The sequence below is a fragment of the Ochlerotatus camptorhynchus genome, unplaced genomic scaffold (assembly GCF_037179485.1).
Source record: "Ochlerotatus camptorhynchus isolate MF236.1 unplaced genomic scaffold, CSIRO-AGI_Acam_v1.1 ptg000215l, whole genome shotgun sequence".
Taxonomy (NCBI): domain Eukaryota; kingdom Metazoa; phylum Arthropoda; class Insecta; order Diptera; family Culicidae; genus Ochlerotatus; species Ochlerotatus camptorhynchus.
In genome coordinates this window covers 815,254-841,262 of record NW_027040705.1, presented here as the reverse complement: position 1 = coordinate 841,262, position 26,009 = coordinate 815,254, and the positions used below count along the sequence as shown (strand labels likewise).

At 39.1% G+C, this 26,009-nt stretch overlaps 1 protein-coding gene across 2 annotated transcripts in view; it reads right to left on the bottom strand.

Annotated features, from left to right (window-relative positions):
* Nucleotides 1-19,030, bottom strand: part of conv (convoluted) — a 378,533-nt gene extending 359,503 nt beyond the window's left edge. For both annotated transcript variants that reach the window (XM_065224763.1, XM_065224762.1), the window contains exons 1-2: nucleotides 18,335-19,030; nucleotides 668-828 (exon numbers count right to left, since the gene is read on the bottom strand). In XM_065224763.1, coding sequence (XP_065080835.1) covers nucleotides 668-828; nucleotides 18,335-18,459 — 286 coding nt within the window. In that variant the 5' untranslated portion in view covers nucleotides 18,460-19,030. The remainder of the gene's footprint in view (nucleotides 1-667; nucleotides 829-18,334) is intronic.
* Nucleotides 19,031-26,009: the final 6,979 nt, after the last annotated feature.

The window sequence follows — 26,009 nt, the reverse complement described above, 5'->3', positions numbered from 1 at the left end:
CGCCCGGAATTGGTTGCACTTTCTTTGTTGATCTCGCCAGGTAAACTAAAACCGGACATTCAAATTTCGTCACTGCTCTCTAGTCTAGTAAATTTTCGATCATCGCCTTCGCATTGGAACCGGCTTCCTTGACTTTAGTGCACTAATAACCATGTTGCGGTGTTGGGGGAAAGTTTCGGCGGTCGAGTCAAAAAAAAAATGAACTCGAACTACGAGGGTGTCTCCGCGAACAGGTTCCACTTTTGACTTTTACGGGTTACTCGTTTTCACACCAAATATGCTTTTGTTTGTGAATTTTTATCAAGAGCCGTCAAGTGTCGTAGGAGATCACGACCCATATGATTACAACAACGGGTTGAAATACCACATTTTGTTTCTGTAAGTTGTGAAAGTTGAACATTACTCGACTGAGATAACTTCACTTTTCTCACTGAAATGCAATCGTTCATCTTTGTACAAGAAATGCATATTGCATCAAAGAAAATAAATGAAACATGTGCAGCTCAAAAGACACAACAAAAGTGCACTACAAAATTGCCAAATGGAACAAAGCGACCGACCGCCCGATCAACAATAGGCCAGCTGAACCATTTTCGATGCAACAAAACGGCTGCTTAAGAGTGTTTATTTATTTGCCTTGTGTGAACGAACATGCGAGCGTACTTACTGATTTTGCACCGCTTTATGTGCAGCTCTTCGATGGGCACATTCAGACTGGCCAAATTGATGAATGCCACCGAGAGGCTGGCCAGGTTGGAGTTCTCACAGGTAATAAAAATTCCATCGTCCGTCCCTCGGGTGCACACGCAGGGGTAGATGAGTTTTGGTCTGCAAGAAGGAAATACAGAAAGTTGTTATATTTATCGTTAGTACAAATCTGTCCAAATTTATTAACTTGTTTGTTAATATGAATCGTATCGTATCGTATCGGTCGTGCTCAGCTAGTTAGCATTCACAGTAAGGCCTGATTGCTCTTTAATGTATACGTCGATGACGTCTCTATTCCATTCGGTCCATGCTGCCACGGAGGTTGATAATATAGGAGAGCAAATCAACTGTACTCCGAATTCCATGAAAATTTGCATAATTCAAGCTATGCATAATGGATAGGTCATACACACTGTAAACAGATTCGTGAGGTCGGCAGATAAAAATACTGAGCTGACACGGCAATTCATAATTTTACTGATATTTCGGCAACAAAATTATTGTTTTCCGAGATTAGCGTTAGCGTTAGCGTTAGCGTTGTTATGATATACTTCGTAGATTGGATACTAGCGACACTCACGTCTCTTCTGAAATTCTCAGTTAGACTACTTTCAGGAATAATGCTGGGGAGTAAACATTGGTTCCAATCTAAACAAGAGTAACAGAAGCATGACTGTCGCTATTCCCGGCCACGCCCATCTTTACCATAACTAGGGATAGGGAAGGAAATGTTGATGTAGTACTTACTTAATGAGAGGCCACCGACTTAGCGACACCCTCATAAGTGCTACGGAGTTGGAGGGTTGGGTAGGGTATTCGGTTAGGATTCACCTCAAGTTGGCGATGCAACCAAAATTGTGTATTGTTTATTTGTTGTTTATTTAATCTCTCGATAGCCGGCTATCGAAAGAACATATTCATTTTGTTTAGTGATCCTGAATTTTAAGAATCATGGCGGAGAGCTTGGGATTAAACCCATGATTTTCTGCTAAGTAAGCAAAAACGATCCCTCCAGGGTCATCGAGCATCTTAGAACCATAACGCTTCGCGACAATACAGGGCTACGTTTTCGCTTGATATGCAAATAGTTCCCGAGGTTAATGTTCAATATCAAATATACAAATGATGGTGGCGATTTATTGTGCTGTGGAAGAGCTTGGGGTTAAATCCATGATTTTCTGCTCAGTAAGCAAAATCGATCCCTCCAGGGTCATCGAACATCTCATAATCCACAGCGCTTCGCGTCAAAGTACGAATATATGGATGAACTATCTATTATTGAATAACTATTATTTACGATGATTACATGAAAGAAATAAAATATAAACTACAAACAAAACGTGACTACTAAAATCTCAAAAAGATATTCTTACAAATATATTTCACGCAACCAGGAATCTCAAAACCATTAGACGCTATAATGATACTCTGCACATGTTAGACACAAGAAGAGGCCAAAAAGCAAGCGTCCGACACCCAAAACCCGCCAAATCCACTTACAGTCACAATCAACGATTCTACGAATCGCGAGCGCTCACGAATCATAAAACCGCCGACTGCGGCACTCTGAAATCGAAATTGACAGGCTCTATGCGTCAAACACCCGCCCTTCAATCTCCTCCCGCATCCAACAACACAAATCTCCATTACAACAACTAACGAATTCAAAACTCCGAAAATCTGCCTATCTTTCTATTGGGCCTGTGGACATGCGTTAGCTCGACAAATTACAGCATGAACGTGGCTCTTTGAAAAGATGTCCAAGACAAAATTGTAGAAAACTGATAGATGGTATCGAAACAAGTAAACAAATAAACTGGAACGAACTCACCAAATGAACGATGGTTTGCACGTGAAGCCAATACTTGAAAGACTGTTGCATCCCTTAATTTTAGCTAAACATTTCATAATATTCCTTCGGATCTTCAAAGAAGCTCTTGCACCTGCTTCCAATCAGAATCATCGATTATGATAAACGATAACACTTTGGAATGCATTTCCAACCGATCACTTTCACCAAAATTATTGTTTTCCGAGATTGACCAAAAACATTTGCCGAAATATCAGAAATACATCTTTTTGTACCGAAAATCGGCAAAGTAATTTGCTGAGCACATCAGTAAATAGAAATAATACCGAAATCAGCAATCGCGTTTACTGAGATTTCGGTATTGGCCTCATCCATTGCCGAATTTCGGTAATACAGCTGTCACTTTTTTTTCCACCCGCTATTTTTCAGAAGATCAGAAGTCAATAATTGTCTGTGTCTTTTGCATCGAAATCAAGTTTAAATCGCGGAACAATGATGAATTTCTGAACCCAAGTAACCAAAAGTTCTGATTAAAGGCTATTTGAGGCTTAAGTAGATTGGTTGAAGGTGGTCTATAGAATTCTAAGCAGCCTCATTTTGAAGTCGTTATAAGAACTTGAAAGTTCCGGTACCATAATTGAAGAGCATTCTAAGCAGCTTCTGGCGGAACTTGAACGGATCTTTTAAAAAATAAATTAAAAAAGGTTTTTGTCCTCTACACCAATTCTATATGCCGAATACACGGGTTCGAATCCAGGAAATTACTCTTTATGTTTTTATGATTGGATAGAATGTTGATGCACTGCATAAATATAAGAATTATGATTTATTCGGGTCACTGATCATTTCATATTTACGTACATTAAATTTTGTTACTAATAAAGACTTGTGCGGATTGCTTCATGTGGCTGGAAAGTTCTGTCGGAACTTTATTTGAACTTTATGGAACTTGAAAGTTCTGTCAGAACATTATTCGAACTTTAAGGAACTTGAAAGTTCTGTCGGAACTTTATTTGAACTTTATGGAACTTGAAAGTTCTGTCGGAACTTTATTTGAACTTTATGGAAATTGAAAGTTCTATCGGAACTTTATGGAACTTGAAAGTTCTGTCGGGACTTTATTCGAACTTTATTGAACTTGAAAGTTCTGTGGAACTTTATTTGAACTTTGTGGAACTTGGAAGTGATTTTAATCGTTGAATGCGGAACTTTTGGTTACTTGGGAAGGATCTACCATCTTTTTCGTAAGTACGCAATTGTTGTTAATATCGCCAATATATTTTTTTTAATTGGTCTTCTATCACCTGTTTGTTTTGCCGGCAACGAATTTTTGGTTTTGTTGAAGAATTTCAGCGGCATATACACATGCATATCCGGAACACGCATTTTAATCCAAACGCCGTATTTTACGAATGCTTGTTCCCCAAATGCAAATCCCGATACAATCATTTCAAGTCTTTGAAGCGTCATATAGTACAACAGCATCCTGTTCACTGTTTGTTTCCACGGAAACTTCAGATCACGATTTTGAAGATGTTACATTGCTTGATTCAGAAGATGAACTTTTAGAGGAACTTTGTGTTAAAAAATCAAGGGTCGAAAATATAAATAATTCCTCACAAGTATTTCCCAACGCATCCCAATGATTCCAGAAGCCGACGGCTGTTCGTTGAACCTGATCACGGAATGTGTATCGCTTGATATTTGTCGTCTTTCAAAGGACGTTTTCCTTCCTCAATCAAAAGTAAATGAGATGATTAAATTTTTCGAAACATTGGCTCAGATGTTGGGTGAATATTTCCAGGGCAATACCAATACATTTCTGGCACAAAATGGTATCGATCAGGCATCTAAGGAAACTGTATATTCCTTAAACTGTTTTCATTTACCGGATTTATTTTCGCAAGTATCAATTATGAAAAGACATTCCACGGCCATGAAAAGACGTTCCCATGTATTTTCAGCTCACAGATCGTTAAAAGAAGCGTTTATCTAACATCTAATACGACAAACACAACAAAAAAAGGTTATGTGCTCAAGTTATTAACGAAAGAGAAAATCGACGAAGAGAATCGATCAATGTTACTTAGTACCTAATGCAATGTTCAGCTTGAATTGTTCTCTATGAGCAATAAACCATGCTTGTGAGTAAATGGATCTCCCTATGCTGCTATTGCAGCTGGTAGAAATCAAAATACTAGCCATCATAATGCAAACAGAAATTTTGATAATTTTGTCTTAGGAAGCATTACTGCTCCTAAAATGGAATTTTTACAGAAATCATTAATTCGAGCTGAACATTGCATTAGGTCCTGAGTAACATTGATCGATTCTCTACATCGAAATTCTCTTTCGTTAATAACAAAACCGTTTCTTGTTGTGTATGTATTGTATATGCTAGATAAAAGCTTCTTTTATCGATCTGTGAGCTGAAAATTACTGGGAATGTCTTTACATGGCAGTGGAGATACAAAGAGAAAGTCGACGAAGAGAATCTTTCAATGTTGCTTAGGACCTAATGCAATGTTCAGCTTGAATTGACATGATTACTGATATGCTGAAACCTAACTCTATGTTTGATGCTATTCAAATTGGAGTTAAATTTGCGAACAATACCGCCATGACTTTGAAATTTAGTAATGGATTTTAAATCATTAAATAAATTTGGAATGCTCGATCTCTTAAAGATAATGAAGAAGAGCTATTTAACTTTTTGAGAGTTCATAACGTGCATATTGCCGTTATAACTGAAACGTTCCTTAAACCTGACCATAAGGTTAAAAGGGACGAAAATTATGTCATTTATCGAAATGATCGTCTTGATGCAGACGTATCAAACATAAAATTCTTTCTTAATTTGAAACCCAAGTTTTTGAAACTTTGGGAGTTTCTGTCGAAACAAAATTTGGGAAAACTTAAGTTTATAGCTGCCTATGTGCCATTCAAATGCGTAGGCCAGTAAAAGAATTTTCTCAAGGGTGACCTTCCGAAACTTACCCGTCATAGGTTTAAAATCTTCATTATTGGTGATTTTAATGTAAAACACCGCTCTTGGAATAATGCTCAAAGCAATTACAGGTTATTACACTATTCAATATCCAAACAGCCCAACATGCTTTTCTTCAGCAAGAAATCCCTCAACTATTGATCTGGTATTAACTGATTCAAGTCAACTTTTGGAGCCAATTGGTTACTCGTGCTGACTTTGGTTCTAATCACCTTCCAGTAACTTTTGATATATCCCAAGAAATAATTTGTAATCCCAACAGCTCTACTTCTAATTACCATAGAACTGAATGGGAGCCATATCGAACATTTATGAAATATAGCTTTGATCGAAAAATTCCTTTGCAAACCAAAGATGAAATTAATTATGCTCTTGAATCTCTGACTACTTCTATAGTTAAAGCAAGAGCTGCCTCATTACCAAAATGCGAGGTTAAATTCGATTCAATTATAATAGACGACGATCTTCAGCTCTTGATTCGTCCGGAAAATGTCCGTAGGAGGCAATATCAAAGAACGCGTGATCCTGCCATGACAGTTGTCTGGTGGAATTTGCAAAAGCAAAATAAATATAGGTTACCTGCCCTGAGGAACAAAACAGTTGAAAATAATGTTTATGAATTAGTCCCGAGTTCCAAATCTTTTTGGAATCTCACAAAAAAATTGATAAAAAAAATCTCAAAAGCCGATTCCAGCGCTTAAAGAAGGTGGTAAAATTTTAAACACAAATTCGGAAAAAGCACTGAAACTTGCTAAGCAATTCAAGAGCTCCCATAATTTCAGTTTGGGTCTTACTAGTCCTATTGAGAATCAGGTTGCTCTGAATATTTTCTCTCGGGAAAATATTTTTGATGGTTCCTGGGGGACTGATGTGGACGAAGTAAGGTCTATAACTAAAAAGTATCATAATATGAAAGCTCCAGATGAGGATGGAATTTTCTATATCCTCATCAAAAACTTCCAGAGAGTACCTTTTCTTTCCTGTTAAAATGATTTATCAGATGTTTCCATTTGGCATACTTTCCTGATAAATGGAAAAATGCTAAAGTTGTGCCAATATTTAAGCCGGATAAAAATCCAGCTGAAACTTCTAGCTACCGTCCAATAAGTTTGCTTTCTTCAAAGAGTAAACTTTTTGAAAAAAATTAATTTTAAATAGAATGTTGCTTCACACCAATACGAACTCGATTTTTGCACATGAGCAGTTTGTATTACGCCATGGGAATTCCACTACTCATCAACTCTTAAGAGTTACCAATTTAATTCGTTCAAACAAATCTGAAGGCTGCTCAACTGGAGTTGCTCTTCTAGACATAGAAAAAGCATTCGACAGTGTTTGGCATGAAGGTTTGATTGCCAAATTGAAAAAGTTTAATTTTCCACTCTATATTACGAAACTAGTTCAAAATTATTTAACTGACAGAACTCTGCAGGTAAATTATAAAAATTCCAACACTTTCACTTTGGACCTCTCTGATTTGCCTCAGGGTTGCCACAAATCTTGGTTCGCTGATGACACAGGCATTTCCGTTAAAGGAAGAAGTCTTCGTGTTATTTGCAGCAGACTGCAGAAAAGCTTAGATACTTTCTCTTCTTATTTACAAAAATGGAAGATTTCTCCCAATGCTTCCAAAACTCAACTTATAATATTTCCACATAAGCCTAGAGCTTCTTTTTTGAAACCTAGTAGTGGTCACATAGTCACTATAAACGAAGTTCCAATTTCCTGGTCAAACCAAGTGAAATATATTGGATTAGTATTAGACCACAAATTAACTTTTAAAGATCACGTTGAGGGCATGCAAGCCAAATGTAATAAATATATGAAATGGTAGCAGGGCTTGTAGCGATCACTGTCAGAAATAATGATTTTAGTGACCATGTTGAATAAATAAGTGACCAAATAGTGACTTATAGTTGTAAAAATAGTGACTTAAAAGTGACCTAAGAGAAGGCGCATCAAATAAATGTTTGATGTTTTAGACTTATTCAATTATTACATAAACACTTATGTATGATATGAACCTTTAAAGCAAATGATTCAATAGAAAGTTTATAACCAAACCCACGATTTAGTCACGGTGTCTACTAGCTTCAAAAATCTGGAAAACCGGGAATACTTAGGAAATTTTTTGTTTATTAGAATACCTGGAAGTCTCAAAGAATTTTAAAAAATCTTACTAAGGAAAATTTAAAGAAAATAATGTATTTTAAAATACAACCATTTAGTTTTTCTCGTTATTTTCATTCACACTTTGAACTTCAAAGATTCACAGAGGATTAATCTTCAGTAAGAAATAAATTTAAAAAAAATGGTTTCTGAAGACCACTGTCCACTGTTCTGTGAAGTTTCCGAAGTTTTTCTAAATTTATGGAATTTTTGTGCTCTCGCAATTTTCTTGGAATTAGAACGAAACAATTAATATAGTTCTATGATTTTCACTGAAGTTCTAAGTGAGAAATATTCAATGTGTTATGTATGTTTGTCTGTGCCTAAACGATTTCAGAATTTTTTTAAAGTTGTCTAGACTGCACTGAATGTATCAGTTTTTTCTAAGAACCCGCAACTTTACTAATAATTGATTAATTTGCCTTGAAGTTTCGAAAATGTTCCTTGAGTATTATAACCATTATTAACACTCGCTTTTCCCTGAACTAAATTTGTTTAATAATCCTGAAAATTTCCAGATACATATTCATAATTCCCTTACGTCTCTGACGTTTAAGGATCAATCATAGAATTTTTGGAATACCATATAATTCCACGGAACTCCTTGTGAGTCGCTGCAAATTTGCTCAAGTTAATGGGAATATTCTGGAGCCAATTTTACCCGTGACGGAAACCATCTTTGACATAAAGGATCAGACGTAAACAAATATTTCATATAAAATTAAGTGCTCCGAGACTGAAAAGTTCGTTACTCGACGAAAAGTTTGTTTGATTGAGTTGAATTTCGCGTCTGTTATGACTCAATTTTATGTCAAAATTAACGCTCGTATATGTCAGTCTCAAAGCACCTAAATTTACATGATTTTTTTTCTAAGTGTGTATCTAAAAATATCTAAATTTAGTTCTTTGGAATTTCTTGAAGATATCGCTGCTTGCTAAATGTTCTCGCTTTTTTGTATTAATGGAACTTCGTTGATGTTCTCTAAGCAACTTAGCTAAATTTTCGCATTTTTTTTTTTAAAGTTCTTGAAATCTCCATGATATAACACCTTTAAAATGCTCCCACGTTTTCCAGATGTTCATAAAATTTCCAAAATCCCTCGGAGCTTAGCTGAAGTTTTCGGAAATTAACTGAGTTTATCGAAACTTCTTTAAGGCTTCTAATATTTCCTTGAAATTATTTGAACTGCCCTTTGATTCTCTCACCTGTCTTGATGTTCTCGAAGCTTCCATAAAGCTCTTAGTTCTATTAAAGATCTCGGTTCTGCTCGGAAATAAATAGAATTCCCGTAAACATCTTTAAATGTCCTTGAAATTCTGTGGACTTTTGTGAAGATTCTGAAATATTCCTGAAGTTTTCATAAATTCTCTGAAGGTCTCTGTACTTAAGGGTTCTCGATTTGTTTTTCAGCACATCATGGAACTATCTTGAATTTATCTTAATTTACGATTATAGAGTTTTAGTCTACCTAGCTTTTCTGAGGTGCTTAGAACTTCTTAAAAACTATAAGGGATAGCCCTATGGGGTTGTACGCAATGGCGACGTAGGACTACGTGGTCTTATATAATAAATCTTATTTGTTAACTGCAGCAGGAGCTTGTGTTTTGTGTAGGAATAGGAATTTGAGCGGGGTTATCTCTGATTATACTCTTTAGTATGACGCACTTTACATAGATGTCCCACAGAAACTCACGAAGAGCTACCGATTTCGATCAATAGCGGTGCGGCTTTTTCCTCCTTCTATGGATGCTCATTAGCCTGATGCAAAATTTGAAATTTTCGCTCCACAGTGCTCAAACGGTTCCAAATTGGGCCCTGATTAGCCTCCCAAAACTTGAACTCATTTAGTGAGAAACTGACTTGGCACAAACCATTTGAAGTTTATATGGAAATTACTATAGAACAACCAAACTTTTTGTTAATTGTATTCTAACTTTTTAACATATTGTACTGTTAACAAATTCTATTGGGAATAGAATTGGGAATTGGGAATTTTTATCAGCTAAAACTTTGCAGAGAATCGTCTTTCAGCCAAACGTCAAATGAAATAGTTATTAATTGTTTAAGAGATTGATAATCTTATGGCAAGATTAAGCAACTGTATTGTGGGCAACAATGTATTCTGCAGTGCGACATAGTAGCCATGATTTTGTCCTCTATTCTACGCACCATAAACACCAATATTGCCTGCTGAACAGTTGATTGAGCATAATCATAAGACATCAGGGACTTGAATCATTAATAATTTTTGTTCCTTACATTTGATCGAAAAGTGGTCTTTAACAATGTTGTAGCTAAGAAATTTTTTAACAAGCTCAGCTATCATTTTCTAAAGTAGAGTGAACTGGTGAATTTTGAGATATATATGAACCGAAATTATGGTTTCTCCATAGTAATTTCCATATAAACTTCAAATGATTTGTGCCAATTCAGTTTCTCAACAAATGAGTTCAAATTTTGGGAGGCTAATCAGAGCCCAATTTGGATCCGCACTGTGGAGCGAAAATTACAAATTTTGCATCAGTCTAATGCTCATGTGGGCTGCAGCTCGCTGCTTGCAGGCTGATTTTCGTTGTGTACTGGAGAACAATGTTCAACGCCACGTGCCGAAAGCACTGCTGCTGCTGCTGATGCTGACGACCGGACATCACCACACACGATAATTGGAACTGAATCCGATCAGCGGTTGAGGTCAGCCTTGACCGCTAGCTGCTTGCGGGGAGCCTTTTGTTGTGTACCCGAGAACACCACCACTCACCACGCGGTGAATGAGACCGAATGCAATTCAACTTTGAAATCTGTGTTAGGGAAATCGCTTTTCGCAGGCAATCGGTGATAATTTTAATTATCATAGCAACAGTTGCACATTGGTGCATTTTTCAATAATGACAAAAATGATAAAAATGATAAATTTAACAGATGCGTAGGAATATTTCTGATCGATTGGTGATAAATTTATTGAAAATGGTCCAGGGGCAGCTGAGTTATAAACGTTCAAAATCTTTCATAATTTTGTTACATGTTCCATTTTCGGTTTTCTCAAAGTGTACTTCCATATAGAAATCACAGACGTAGTCCTACGTCAAAAATTGCACAATACCCCTCATGTTTTCTCATTTTCTTACGTTCGCTTGACACCTATGAAGTTCTCTGAAATTCGAGGAACTTCATAAAAGTTCCTGAAAAGTCTCGGATGCAAAAAGAACCTCTTCGAGGTTCTAACAGCTTCCAGTAAGTTTCCCATATTTTCAGCGTGTAATTTCCCTTATGTTCCTGCAGTTTGTTCATAGAGTTTCACTGAAAGTCTCAGCATTTCTTTCCATTCCTCAGAACTTCTCCAAAGTTTATACAATTGTTGCAAAGTAAATGGGACTGCATTGAAGATCTCTAATCTTTCATAAAGTTAATTACGAACTTGAAATAAATCATTTATTTTTTTACTTTATTCTGGCACTTTGAGTATTTTCAATATCTTGAACTTGTACATGGAATACGAAACTTCATGCATTGAATATTTTTAGAACTTGGACTTACTTACTTACTTACTAAACTCAGGTAATTTTATCCTGAAAATGGGTAAACATCCTGCATATAGAGAAAGACGATTAAACGCCACAACGCAAAGAATAAGCAATCTTGAAATAAATCACGCTTGAAAATAGTGACGTATTACAAGAAAAAGTAACTTTCATTCCGTCTCGCACGCTGAGCCGGTCAAGTCGCATCGGTCTCGTTGTACGACACTAGTTTTTGAGTTTTTGAGTTTTTCCCCACGCGAGGGTTTTTTCTCGCCAAAGTTAGTTGGCATAGTGTTAAGACAACTAGTGCGCGAGTGAGGAAGCCGTTAGTCATACGCCGAGCGCTTTGATTACGGTCCAGCTTTAACTCATCATCATCGCATCATCACATCATCCCATTGAAGCAAAAACGAAAGCACGTTAAATTGCCTACCGAGGCGACCGAGGCATACCAGCGACAAGGTTATCGACCCAACAGCCGTTGGGGCGAACAAAAGCATCGCACCAGTCATCTGCTGCCTCAGTGCAATAGGTATAACGTGTCGCTTTGTTTTCACCAGTATCGCATCTTCCCGCATGGTCCAGTATTAGATTAGGCTGGGTCATAATTAGGGTGATCCAAAATCTTGTAAATAGTATATATCTATAATTTTTTTTTCTTGATTTTTTTTTCTCGTACTATTTTTAAGTAGAGTATAGTTAGGGTGATCCAAATTTTTTTTTTCAGTATATATATATTTTTTTTTCGATTTTTTTTCTTGGTTTTTTTTTTTTTTTTTTTTTTTTGTTTCTTTCATATTACTCTTTAGTAGAGTAAAACTATATCATTTTTTTTTTGTTTATTTTTGCATTTTTGTTTTTCTATTTTTGATATTATTTGAAATTACTGTAATTATTTGTAAAATATTGACCAAAAACACCATTGCGGCGATATTTAACCGCAATGGATGAAAATGATAAAGGCGGGGGATGGTCGCTTGCCATCTCAGACGACGAAACTCTTAATTCCACCTCACACGAAAGTCTCGAGGAAGTTGTGGAAATGGAAACCCTTGACGTTCCAGTTGACTCGCTCTCCAGCAAAAATACTGGAGCATATCCCAAGAAAAGGTATCGCCCACAACCCTCTCCCCCACCATCTCCTCCTCGCCCACCTGCACCCCCCACACCATTGCCCCCGAAAACCTCTGCGCTCCCCCGCCTAAAGGCTTACCCAGAAGCCTCGAAAGGCCCATGGGTTGTTTTTTTCCGGCCCAAACAAAAACCTTTGAACATTCCGAGGATCTCTAAGGATCTAACAACACATTTTTCGGCCGTTACCGATATTTTCAAGGTAACACCAATAAAACTGCGCGTTACCGTTGATGACCGGAAGCAGGCTAACCAAATTGTTGCGTGCGAGCTTTTTTCATTGGAATACCGAGTCTACATACCCAGTAGTGAGGTAGAAATTGAAGGAGTGGTCACCGAAGCGAGTTTGACTAGTGATGATTTCTTGGGTCCCGATTCCTTCGGAATCTTTAAAAACCGTGCCCTGCCGAAGGTGAAGATATTGGACTGCCTTCAAATGCAGTCAGTATCCGTAGTAGGCTCCAAAAAAACGTATTCCTTGTCAAACTCGTTTCGTGTGACCTTTTCGGGTTCAGCGTTACCTCACTACGTCGCTATTGGCAAGGTTCGGCTGCCTGTACGTCTGTTTGTACCTCGGGTAATGAACTGCTCGAAATGTAAACAACTTGGTCATACATCGGACTACTGCTCGAACAAACCACGCTGCGATCAGTGTGGCGAGCAACATCAAGAGGGCCCTTGCGGTGCTCCTCCAAAATGCGTGTACTGCAAGGAAAGCCTACATACCCTGACTGACTGCCCGAGGTATAAACAGCAGGGAGAAAAACTTAAGCGGTCTCTGCAAGCTCGCTCCAAGAGAACTCTAGCAGAACTCTTGAAGAATACCGCTTCATCTTCTCAGACCACACCAAAAAGCAGTAACACGTTCTCCATTTTGCCAGTTGATGATCTAGACTCTGACTCAGAGGTCGGTGAGGATAGTCCGTTTGTCTTTAAAGGCAATACGAGAAAACGAGCAAAAAAACACACCACCGAAAAGCCTCGTAAGGCCACTCGTACGGACCACCCTTCCACCTTGGAAAAATCAAGAAGTAACGGAAATTCACCGAAACCCATTCCACCGGGTTATAAACCTTGTAATTATGACAAGAACTTTCCGTCACTTCCAGGATCATCTAAAACCCCAGATGTTCCAGTTTTTCGGCCAGAAAATCAGCTGAATAATCAGCAAGAACATGCTCCCATGTTCACGTTTTCTGGTATTGTGGATAGTTTCTTCAGTATATTCAATGTCTCTGACTCAACGAGGAGCATTATTAATTTAGTGCTGCCAATGGTGGAAACTCTTTTGAAGCAACTAGCTTCTAGGTGGTCCTTCCTTGCATCGATCATATCCTTTGATGGATAATTCTCCGAATGAGGTCGGGGATATGATCTCTGTTCTTCAGTGGAACTGTAGAAGTCTTATGCCAAAACTTGACACATTTAAATTTTTAGTTAACAACTCACTTTCTGATGCATTTGCCCTTTGTGAAACATGGCTCTCTTCAGACAACGATCTTGCTTTCCACGATTTCAACATTATACGCCTTGACCGCGCAGATTCGTATGGAGGGGTGCTTCTGGGGATCAACAAGCTCCATTCCTTCTATAGAATCGATCTGCCTTCAGTGACAGGCATTGAAGTAGTTGCATGTCAGGTTAATATTCGAGGTAAATGCCTCAGTATTGCCTCAGTATATCTTCCACCGAAAACCGCGATCTCTCGTCAAAGTTTCGCGGATATCTGCACGGCTATGCCGGAGCCACGGTTGATCTTGGGAGATTTTAACTCTCACGGTACAGGCTGGGGGGAACTGTACGACGACAACCGCTCAACCTTGATATACGACATGTGCGACTTCTTCAAAATGACAATTCTGAACACCGGGGAAGCAACACGAGTAGCCAAACCTCCAGCAAAAATAAGCAGATTAGACCTCTCACTTTGTTCGAGTTCACTATCGTTGGATTGCTCGTGGAAAGTAATTCAAGATCCCTACGGTAGTGACCATTTGCCAATCAAAATTTCTATTACCAATGGTTCATCTTCTACTCGCTCGGTCGACATCGCGTACGATCTTACGAAAAACATTGACTGGCGAAAATTCGCGTCCGCGGTTCTTGATGCCAGTCAATCGGTTGACGTACTTCCTCCGCTGGACGAGTACTCCTTTCTCGCGCGTGTCATCATCGATTCTGCGCTGCGAGCACAGACAAAACGTGTTCCGGGTGTTTCCGTCCGCAAGCGACCTCCCACCCCGTGGTGGGATAAGGATTGCACCGACGCGAACAGCGAGAAGTCCGCCGCGTTTAAACGCTTCCGCAAACACGGTAAGGTCGGGGATTTCAAGCGGTACACCGACCTCGAGAAAACCTTTAAAGACTTAATTAAAGCAAAAAAACGCGGATACTGGCGTCGGTTCGTCGATGGTTTGTCGCGAGAGACTTCCATGAGAACACTCTGGAATGTCGGCAGGAGAATGCGAAACGCGTCATCACCGATTAATGAAGACAAGGAGTACTCGGACAGATGGATTTTCAGCTTCGCGCGGAAAGTTTGCCCGGATTCGGTACCGGTTCAAACCAACGTTCGTGATCGTCCGTCGGGTAATAACGAAATAGATTCCCCGTTTTCGATGGTGGAATTCTCACTTGCTCTCCTTTCATGTAACAACTCAGCTCCAGGAATGGATAGAATCAAGTTCAACTTGCTCAAAAATCTCCCAGACGTCACGAAGAGACGCTTGTTGAACTTATTCAATCAATTTCTGGAGCACAACATTGTTCCGGATGATTGGAGGCAAGTAAGAGTTATCGCCATTCGAAAACCCGGTAAACCCGCGTCGGATTATAACTCGTACCGTCCCATCGCGATGCTGTCCTGTATACGGAAATTGTTGGAGAAAATGATTCTTTTTCGTCTAGACAAATGGGTCGAGTCGAATGGTTTACTTTCAGATACGCAATTTGGATTTCGGAGAGGCAAAGGAACGAGCGACTGTCTTGCGTTGCTTTCAACTGAAATTCAACTGGCCTATGCGCAAAAACAGCAAATGGGTTCAGTTTTCTTGGACATTAAGGGGGCTTTTGATTCTGTTTGTATCGATGTCCTTTCGGATAAACTCCACGATAGTGGGCTTTCACCAATTATGAACAACTATTTGAGCAACTTGTTGTCTGAGAAATATATGAGCTTTTCTCATGGAAACTCGACAACTTCACGAATTAGTTATATGGGTCTCCCCCAGGGCTCATGTTTAAGCCCCCTTCTTTATAATTTTTACGTAAAAGACATTGATGGTTGTCTTGATGAAAATTGCTCGCTAAGGCAGCTTGCAGATGACGGCGTTGTGTCCGTTATAGGGCCAAGTGCACCGGACCTGCAAGGACCATTGCAAGATACCTTAGACAATTTGTCTACTTGGGCTATGAAGCTGGGTATCGAATTCTCTCCGGAGAAAACTGAGTTGGTTGTTTTTTCTAGGAAGCATCATCCTGCACAGTTACAGCTTCAACTAAAGGGTAGAACAATCACTCAAAGTATATCTTTCAAGTATTTAGGTGTCTGGTTCGATTCCAAAAGCACGTGGGGAAAACATATTGCGTATGTGAAACAAAAATGCCAACAAAGAATCAATTTTCTTCGTACAATTACCGGAACTTGGTGGGGAGCACACCCGGAAGATCTGATCAGGTTGTATCGAACAACCATCTTGTCGGTTCTAGAGTACGGTAGCTTCTGCTTTCAATCCGCGGCGAAAACACATATCTTGAAGCTGCAACGAGTTCAATACCGTTGCCTCCGAATCGCGCTTGGCTGTATGCACTCGACGCATACGATGAGCCTCGAAGTACTCGCGGGTGTTCTTCCACTGACAGATCGTTTCGCGGAGCTGTCCTTTCGGTTTCTTATCCGTTGTGAAGTAATGAACCCATTGGTAATAGAAAACTTTGAGAAGCTGCTCGACAGAAATCCTCAAACAAGATTCATGAGTCTCTATTACGATTACATGACGCTGGAGATTGGCCCTTCTTCATTCAATTCCTCTCGTGTTTGCCTCCAAGACTTTTATAGTTCCTCTGTAAATTTTGATCTGACCATGTTGCAAGAAATCCGTGGAATACCAGATCACCATCGGTCGATGGTTGTTCCCTTAATTTTTGCAAACAAGTACCACCATGTTAGTAACAATAAGAGTTTTTTCACAGATGGGTCAACTATAAACGCTTCCACTGGATTTGGAGTATTCAACGAATTTCATAGCGCCTCATATCAACTGCAAAAACCCTGTTCCGTATACGTTGCGGAACTAGCAGCCATATTTTACGCAGTAGAGCAAATTGCCTCACTACCATCTGATCACTATTTTATTTTTACTGATAGCCTTAGCTCGTTGGAGGCTATTCGATCAATGAGGCCGATGAAGCACTCCTCGTATTTCCTGACCGAAATCCGAGCTAAATTGAGTACTTTATCTAACTGCTCCTATACTATCACCTTAGTTTGGGTCCCATCTCATTGCTCAATTCCGGGCAATGAGAAAGCGGACTCGCTAGCTAAGGTGGGCGCTATGGAAGGCGATATTTTTGATCGACAAATCGCCTTTGCGGAATTTTTCTCAATTACCCGTCAGCACGTCCTCACCAACTGGCAACAAAAATGGAATGAGAGTGATCTGGGAAGATGGTTACATTCTATTCTCCCACAGGTATCGAACAAGCCATGGTTCAAAGGATTGGACATGAGCCGTGACTTTATACGTGTCATATCAAGGCTCATGTCCAATCACTACTCGTTAGACTCGCATTTCTTCCGAATCGGGCTCGCAGGCAGCAATTTGTGCGCTTGTGGTAGTGGCTATCACGATATCGACCACGTGCTTTGGTCATGCACCCTACATTGTGTTGCTAGATCCGAGTTATCCGCATCCCTCAGGGCCCGAGGAAAACAACCTATGCGGCCCGTTAGAGACATCTTGGCGAGCCGAGATCTCGATTATTTTAATTTAATTTATGTGTTTTTAAAACGGATCGATCTGAGGATTTAGTAGTTAGTGTCATCTTGTGTTCTCTCAAGTTGCTAGGTCTCCATCGGTGTACCCCCATGTTTGTCTTTTTCTCCAGTATGTCGCTTAGTTCTAGATCAAGAGCACATTGCTCTAAAAAACCTTGTGTTCTCAATCCCTACCCTGCCACCCGTTTGTTACAATTTGTTACCCCTAACCTCGAGAAAGCCGCGAGTAATCGGCCCCCGCTTTACTAACGTTAGTTTTAAGTAATTTTGTACCCAAACGATGAATATCGGCTCCGCAAAGCTACGGAAAATGAGCCTGGAAAAATAAACGCATTATAAAAAAAAAAAAAAGAAAAAGTAACTTTAGTGACTTGGCCTTAAAAAAGAGACTTTTTAGTGACTGACTTGAAAAAAGTGACCAAGTCACTAAAAAGTGACTCGCTACCAGCCCTGCTGCTAGTATCCTCTAATAAACAGAAAATCCAAACTTTGCCTGAAGAATAAACTTCTAATATTAAAACAAGTTTTTAACCCGGCCATGCTTTATGCTGATGTGCCAATATGGTCTAGTTGTTGCACTACCAGGAAAAAATCACTTTAAGGGATTTCTAACAAAGTTCTGAAGATGATTTTGAAGTGCAGGTACATAGAATTTCGAATGTTGATACTTAAGAATAAATGTCCAACAACATAATTAATCATTTCAGGCAAAAATTCCAACGATTAATTCCCTTTATATTTAGATAACATTTAGTTTTAGTTATTAGTTTTAAGATAATTGTGATACTGACATGTAGGTATAGAAACCTTGTTTAAAATACTGAATTTCCAAAGCAAAAACAATGTAAACGCACTTAGATATATATCAAAACAACTAAGGCTGGTAAGTTACTGAAGTAGCTGGTGTACCTAGATTAAAATTAAATGTAATTTATGTTGAATTTGCAACAAATAAAGAATTGAAAAACAATCATCTGCATCTTGCAATACTCACTTTTCCGGGCACAAGTACTTGGGCCCTGGTGGGATGTACTCTGCACTGGTAGTCTGCAGCACGCTTAGAAAGATGACGATCGAAGCCAACAACAAACCATCGGTTCGTCGTCTGAGCAGCATCATCGTTAACTCACGCCGTTGTTGTTGTTTTTGTCTCTCCCGTCGACGTCTGAACTACTAATCAACTTCCTGTAGTTAACTTTTCACTATCGTTGTTTTACTTTTTATTCGTATCTCCTTCGTATAATAACACCACTTTGCACATTGATAAACACGTCTTAGGCGTACCTAGTCTTACAGTTGCACATGGAACAATAACCGGTCGACGTCGTCGTCATGCAGTAAATCGGTGCGGTGACCTTCAAGATCATGCTCACAGCAGCAACAGCAGCGATGGGGAACGGCTCCCTTCCATGCGTCGGTGGTTCGTACAGTTTTTGTTCTCTTCCTAGTTGTACATGTACCAAGTACATTAATATTACACCATTCACTTTTAAAAAGGCACACCGAGAGGGCAGTACAAAGCTTAAATCTAAAGTTCTCCAGTGTCTATTATTCGATGGATAATAATAGTGGCATGTCTTAATTCGTTTCTTGTTCCGAACCGAATTGAATGAAACTGAAAGTAACAAACACCAATACCATAGTCCAAAGAGCAGAGAGGCGGTGATCATTCACGGTATGAGGAGTGCAAGCTGGATGCTGGTCGCTGGAGTATTTCAAGAGTGAATTGTCAAATAGCCGTATGTTCTTTGGTAGCCAAAGATTCAAACGTCAATTTGTCGAAACTCTCAGCTCGCACACGCAAACTAAAACCACCAACAGGTAGCGCAAAGTTTCCCCAACATTAGTGGTTTACGTGGCCGAGCTATGAGTTTCAACAAATTGACGTTTGAGTATCTTTGGATACAAAAGCAGACACGGCTATTTGAAAATTCACTCTTGATTATAATTTATTTTCACGAAGTATGGCAAGACTCATAGAGCTGAAGTATTGTTGGTTCTTGAAGTATGGATCGAATGGAATGTTGTTTTTTTGGTTAAACCATAACATTAAAATTGTAATTTTTTAATTTCAATTAATAAAATATAAATGCTGCTCAAATTGATTGTTGGGATCCATGAGTGGTTGAAAATTCACTGAAAATTTCAAAGGAAAAATAACAGTATCTAACTATTGTTAGCAAGGATTCTTTCTAAATGCATAGAGATTGTCTTTTTATTGGTATAAAATTATTGAGCAAGCAAACCATACCAAATGCCCACCTCCTTTCGTTAATCCAGCAACTATGCTACCGAGGGCGTTCACATAGCTTACTTAACGATCATGTACCAGGGCGTGTAACATTTCATTGCACACCACTTCCGAACAAGTACAACATTACAATTCCAGCGCTTTCCTCGCCGCACATGTCTGTGTTTGTTCGTATGTTGTAGCATTCCGTTTCGAAACAGCCCATTTGCTCAATGGGTCGACTAAAATGCACAAAGTGACTGAATTGTTTAATACAAAAAATTCATATGTATCCAGTGAAAAAGTGAAAAATCTCCGGTCAACTTCCAGCTACCTGCAGCTTTATACTTCCAAAACAAATCGCGCACTACTTCACCGTGTAGTTATAAAGTAGTGTATTAATTTTAAGCACCAAGAAAACACACGGTTCCAAATCTAAAGGATCAATAGCACACTACTGCTGCTGCTGCCGCCGCTAAATATACTCCCGCATTCAAGGTTCGTCGCCACTGACATTTAAGTCTCCCGCTCTTCACATGCGCGTGTGCGGCACCAATCCGATCACACACTGTTTTTTCACATCTGCGCTTAGTAACACTGCCACTGCACAAAACTTGGCAGTAGCAGCGGCATCGAAACGAGCGAAAATTATTATTTAGATCGGCCTTTCCTTTTTTTCCATTGGCATCGGACTTTTCTTCGTCGACACTAATTATTCATTTATGATCACATTTTCCTCTGCACACTCTCATATCCAGTGCAACCATCGTAACGGCGCGCGCAGTTCTCTCATGTAGATTTAGCATAATTTTTCAGTTTTGCTTATCTTCTTTCTTTGTACACACTTTTAATTAATTCGACCAAACACTCTCGCGGTGAAAATGATCGACGGTGGTAGCGGGAGGGAAGGAATGCCTTGTTTCAAGAAAACAAAACTGGAGTGAGGATCGCTCACATGCTTACGATATTTTGTATCGCTTCGTGTCTAATGGTCTAATTTCCAAATGTCTGTGGACAGTCCAAATTCAGATTCAGTTGACTCAATCGACGTTTATCCACACATTCACAGCGGAAGCCCTAAATTTGACGAATAATTGTGCAACCATTCATGACCGCCAAAAGCGTGCAATTCAAATAGGTCGAGTTATGAATTGGAAGGTTTGCTGCTGATCTCCTCGGACAAATCACCCACCTATGGGCAGCAATTACCACACACACCAACACTTACGACAACACTAGACGACCCAAAAGATCACACAGCTCAACAATAACCAAGAGCAAGATCGACCGAACCCGACGAATGTGAAAGTACGACTGAGTGTCCACGAAGCAGTCCATTCCAAAGCGAGATTGTCGGGACGGCTTACTTGAAGCGTTCAAAAGCAGTCTCTTTCAACATATTCCATACCACCAACGAGGTTGATGTGGTTGTCTTGGTATTTTTCTTATGCGGTCTACTACTTCAGCACCTACCCGCTTTTAAGCCACTTAGTGTGATCGTTTTATGTGTTGTCTGCGATCCCTCCGGTTATGTTATGAATGTTGGAAGCAAAGAGGAGGATATCAATGTTTTGGGTGGAGCATGGGTTGTGGGATGAAATGTTGTCCTAACTGAAGGGATACATAATTTAGAACCAACGTCAATCGCCAATTGATTGCGAAGCAAACCCTAGCCAGGCAAACAAATAAAATAACATCAACTGGGATGGAAGATATTAATGCTGTTGGTACAAACTTTACAACATGGTTTTATTAAAATAGTTTAAGGACTTTGATGCCAAATTGATATGTTTCTAATCTAATCTAATCTAATCTAATCTAACACCAACACAGCCAGTTCTTGAAAACATCCTGGAAAATGATATATATATATATATATATATATATATATCACACACTTAGAAATAACTACTTTTACGCGAGACTTAATCCATATTGGACGTAAACTATGGAACGCAAACAAACATTTCATGTCAAATTAAGTGTTCTCAAACCGAAACATAAGCAACTCGACGAAGAGATCGTTTGATTGAATTGATTTTCTCGTTTCTTTTAACTGATTCTTATGTCAAAAGGGCTGCTTACATGTGTCGGTCTCAGGGAACTTAAATTAACATGACATTTTCGTAGGGTGTACCTACATCATTTTCCTTGTCTATTTGATATATGTTTCACTTCGAAGATGCGTCACACATATCAAAACGGCCAGGCCTACACACTTAGATTTTTTCGCCGAGATGGGCACCACCGAGCAGCTCGGCATTTTATTTTGCTGGATCTCAGTGAAAAACTTGCCGAGATTCAGCTAACAAACGGAAATTTTGCCGAGATCTCAGCTAACAAACATATTTTTTGCTGAATTTCCGGCAAAACAAAATGCCGTGCTGCTCGGTGGTGCCCATCTCGGCAAAAAAAATCTAATGTCGTTTTCGTTTTTGCGGTGTAGCACTGGTGTAGTGTAAGCAGGAATAAGCACGAGTCTTTGACAGCTCAACATCATTTGTTTGTAAACAAAGGTGCATCCTATGTCTACACCCTAAAATATTTCGGTGTACGGCAGTGTAGCACCGGTGTAGCTACACCGCAAAAACGAAAACGACATAAGTGTGTACTGTGCAGCATTTAAGGGGCAAGATGATTCAGAAAACATCCATACCCCCCCCCCCCCCCCCACTTTCTCATATCAATTGAATTGAAGTTTCAAAGGGAAATAATTTCGGAGTTTGTAATCTTATCAAGTTGGTATGTTCCGATGTGTTATTCAAAAATATTTGCTCGATCTGATAGGCTAATATCTAATATTCTAGTTCAAAAGGGCAAAGCATGTCCATCAACTGCTCTATTTAAAATTTACAAAAAACGAGCCGTCACACTATCTGTCTACTCCTCGGTCTACTCTAAACTCTAAAATTATATTTTATCAGTGGTCAATACAATCACATTTCGTAAGTGACGATGAATTCACGCGGGAGTTTGTTCAACCAGCTGGAAAATGTACGCCAACATAAAAGGGAAGAAGTAAAAACCAAAAACAGTAGAAATAGAAAACTGTCTTCATGAGTTCAAATGATTTAAAAATATTAAAGGCTTTCTCTCGGGCTTTCTTGAGAATTTTCAAAGATATAATTATTTTAATGATTTAAGAATACGCAACAATTGAGCTCGTTTGAAAACTGTTAGAGTTCCTAGCTACCGAGGGGTCCATCAATTTGACCTTTGCCGATCAATTTTTCATATTTCATAACTAGAACTTCTGAATGAGTGAAGGAGTTGGTCACTTTGCACAGTGTACCAAAAACACAGATGGGCACAACTGGGCTCAGTCATTGACACAGTTTGGCTCCCATGGTTAGAAACATTCATAATCTTTTAAATTACTGGTAACTGGCAAATGTAAAAGTAAAAACAGAATTGTTTGAGGATTTTCCGTAGAACTTTATCTGTTTGCTAATAAAACATGAGTGATCTATCGGACATAGATAGCAGAGAGTGCTTAGTGCATATTGGCTTATTGCGTGCTCTCAACTTAGTGTTCTATGCGCTTCCACAGTTATCAATTGAGAGCTTTTGATGCCAATACCAATGCATCAATTTGTATATTGTGTGGCAAGCACAATGATACTATATCCCCAGGGAAGTCGAGAAAATTTCCAGCCCGAAAGATTCCCTCCATCGGACCGGGAATTGAACCTGCGTAGCAGAGAGCTATCCGAGGCGAATCACCGTCTTATCGAAGCCAATTGGTTGCAAGCCCTGAACCTTCACCAAGCACACCTAACCGCAATATATGGCGGCGGCAGCAGCGTCGATTGGAAACGATCGCTTTGCGGATTCTGATGGATTCGTATCTACTAGCCTCTATGTATTGGTTTTCGATGACTGTTGAAATTCGTTTGAGAAACTGAACGATTGCGACCTGGACGGGAAACCGGAGGATTATTTAATCAAGGAGAAGGAGCTGAGGGAGCAAAATGTTAAAGGTGCAACGATCGTCCTAATAACGTACCAGTTTAATATGCGTCTATAGCTGTCTACCGCAGCTACTGAGCAAGATGCGCCATTTATTCATTCAACAAAGTTAACTCGTTGTGTGCGCATCATTATCGAGAATAAACCGAAATTACTATTTTATACTAAACTCTTGGCCTTTCATTTCACTGGAACCTCATCCCAAGAGGTTATGGGCCCAGTTGTCGCAAAAAGTGCGTCAGTTTTGTCGTCACGAGAGTGAATTGAGTGGATTTATTTTTTGTTTAGGTAACCGTGTGAAATCGTGTTGGAAAGACAAGATGGCGGACACGAAAGTACTGATGGACAAGTTGAACGACCAGAACTACGCAATAATATTATGGAAGTTTAAGGTGAGGCTTCTGTTGCCGCATGAAAGTGTGAGGGATGTTGTGACAAAACCGAAGCCAGAAAACGCTGATGCGGCCTGGGTCATTAAAAATGGTAAGGCGCAGGCCTTGATCGGTTTGGCACTGGACAGTCAGCTGATTCACATGTTGCAGTGATGGAATACCACAAGCGTTCTAATAAACGTACCAGTTTAATATGCGTACCAGTCTATAGCTGCCTACCTGCCACTGAGTTGTGTGCCCATCATTATCGAGAATATACCGAATTCGACAGTGAGCATTCATAAGGGCGAATACGCGATGATCGATTCTCTTCATCGATTTACTCTTTGCATTGCTACAGCTAGGCGAAACAATTTTCTAGAATTTGTTCAATGCAGAGTAGTAACAGGTTGTATTGGCTATCAAAAGCAACAGCAAACGCACCGAGAAACGTTAAATCTAGCGAGTTATTAACAAAAGAGAAAATCGACGAAGAGAATCGATCATCGCGTATAGGCCCTTATGCATGCTTACTGTCGAATTTACTATTTCATACTAAACTCTTTGCCTTTCATTTCACTGGAACTTCATCCCAAGACAAAAATGGAAGATCGTGAAAGTGAAAATAACAAGACCGGAGTGATTTAAGATTTGGCCGTAATTGCATTTTTAAACAAACATTTCAACCGTCGATTTCTTGCAAATTAAAGCTCAATCTCGAAAACAAATAACATTATGAGGAAGAGGAATGATTCCTTTATCATTTGGTATAGTTTGTTAACGAGATTGAGCTTTTATCCACAAGAAATTGACAATTGACGTGTTTGTTTACAAATGCAATTACGCCCAAATCTCAAATCACTCCGGAAGTGTTTTAAAGCACATCAACACTGTGAGGTCGACAGCGAAGAGGAAGATACACATGGACGTGCGAAATTTGCAGTGACATATCAGTCACTTATGCGAAGATGCGAACTTTGTGTACGGGTATAGTAAAATTAGCTTGAATGCTAGGAGTTCGATTAGCTCTGTAATGATATTCTATATTTTTTTCGAATCAAGATTCGAATACTCTCTTTGTTTCGATAGCGGTAAACAACAGCAGTTTGTAAAGTTATGATTAAACCTAGGGACACGCGCAATAACTCCAACGCAGGCAACGGCTGTAATTGAATTAATTCCATTAACTACTGCTTTAATTACACTAATTGCACAATGTAGAATATTAACTACTTTTTAACTCCATTAATTACAGTCGAAATTTCGTAATTAAAGTACATTAATTACATTTTCAATACTTTTAATTACATTAATTACGGATAGATAATTTTAATTACCGTCAGTACTCTAGTATACTTCAAAACGCATTAATTACTTTAAGTACTTTTGATTGCATTTTTACTTCAACGCACCGGTTTTTTTGTATTGCGTGCCCCTCGAAAAAATCTCAAAATAATGTTTTCTTTCGAAGTTCGAGTGGTAGTAAACGTCATTTTAAGTGCTCGAATGAAGTGATTAATTAACCACTTCATTCGAGCACTTAAAATGACGTTTACTACCACTCGAACTTTGAAATAAAACATTATTTTGAGATTTTTTCTTCTAGAACCTCGAGAAAAGTAGCTTAAATTTGTGCGTTTCATAAAAAATATAAATTAGTTGGTCCAGTCTTGTGAAATCACTGGTAGAAAGTCAAGATAAAACTGCTTGACAAAGTGGTCAATTCAATGCGGCAGTGAGCATACATAAGGGCGTAAACGCGATGATCGATTATCTTCGTAAATTCTCTCTCTTGTTAATAACTCACTTGGATTGACGTTTATCGGTGCGTTTGCTGGTGCTTTTAAAAGCCTATACATCCTGTTACAACACTGCACTGAACAAATTCTAGAAAATTGTTTCGCTTTAGCAATGCAAAGAGAACCCCGATGAACTGTTAGTCTTTTATAACCACCCTAGGCACCCCATCTCTCTCCAAACGTCCACGCGACGACAGTAGTTGGCAAAAGCATTGAAGGAAACCTATGTTGTGTTTACATTTTCCACCACCTACCACCCAAAGCAGCATAAATTACGCTTGTGTGCGGAACGAACATCAA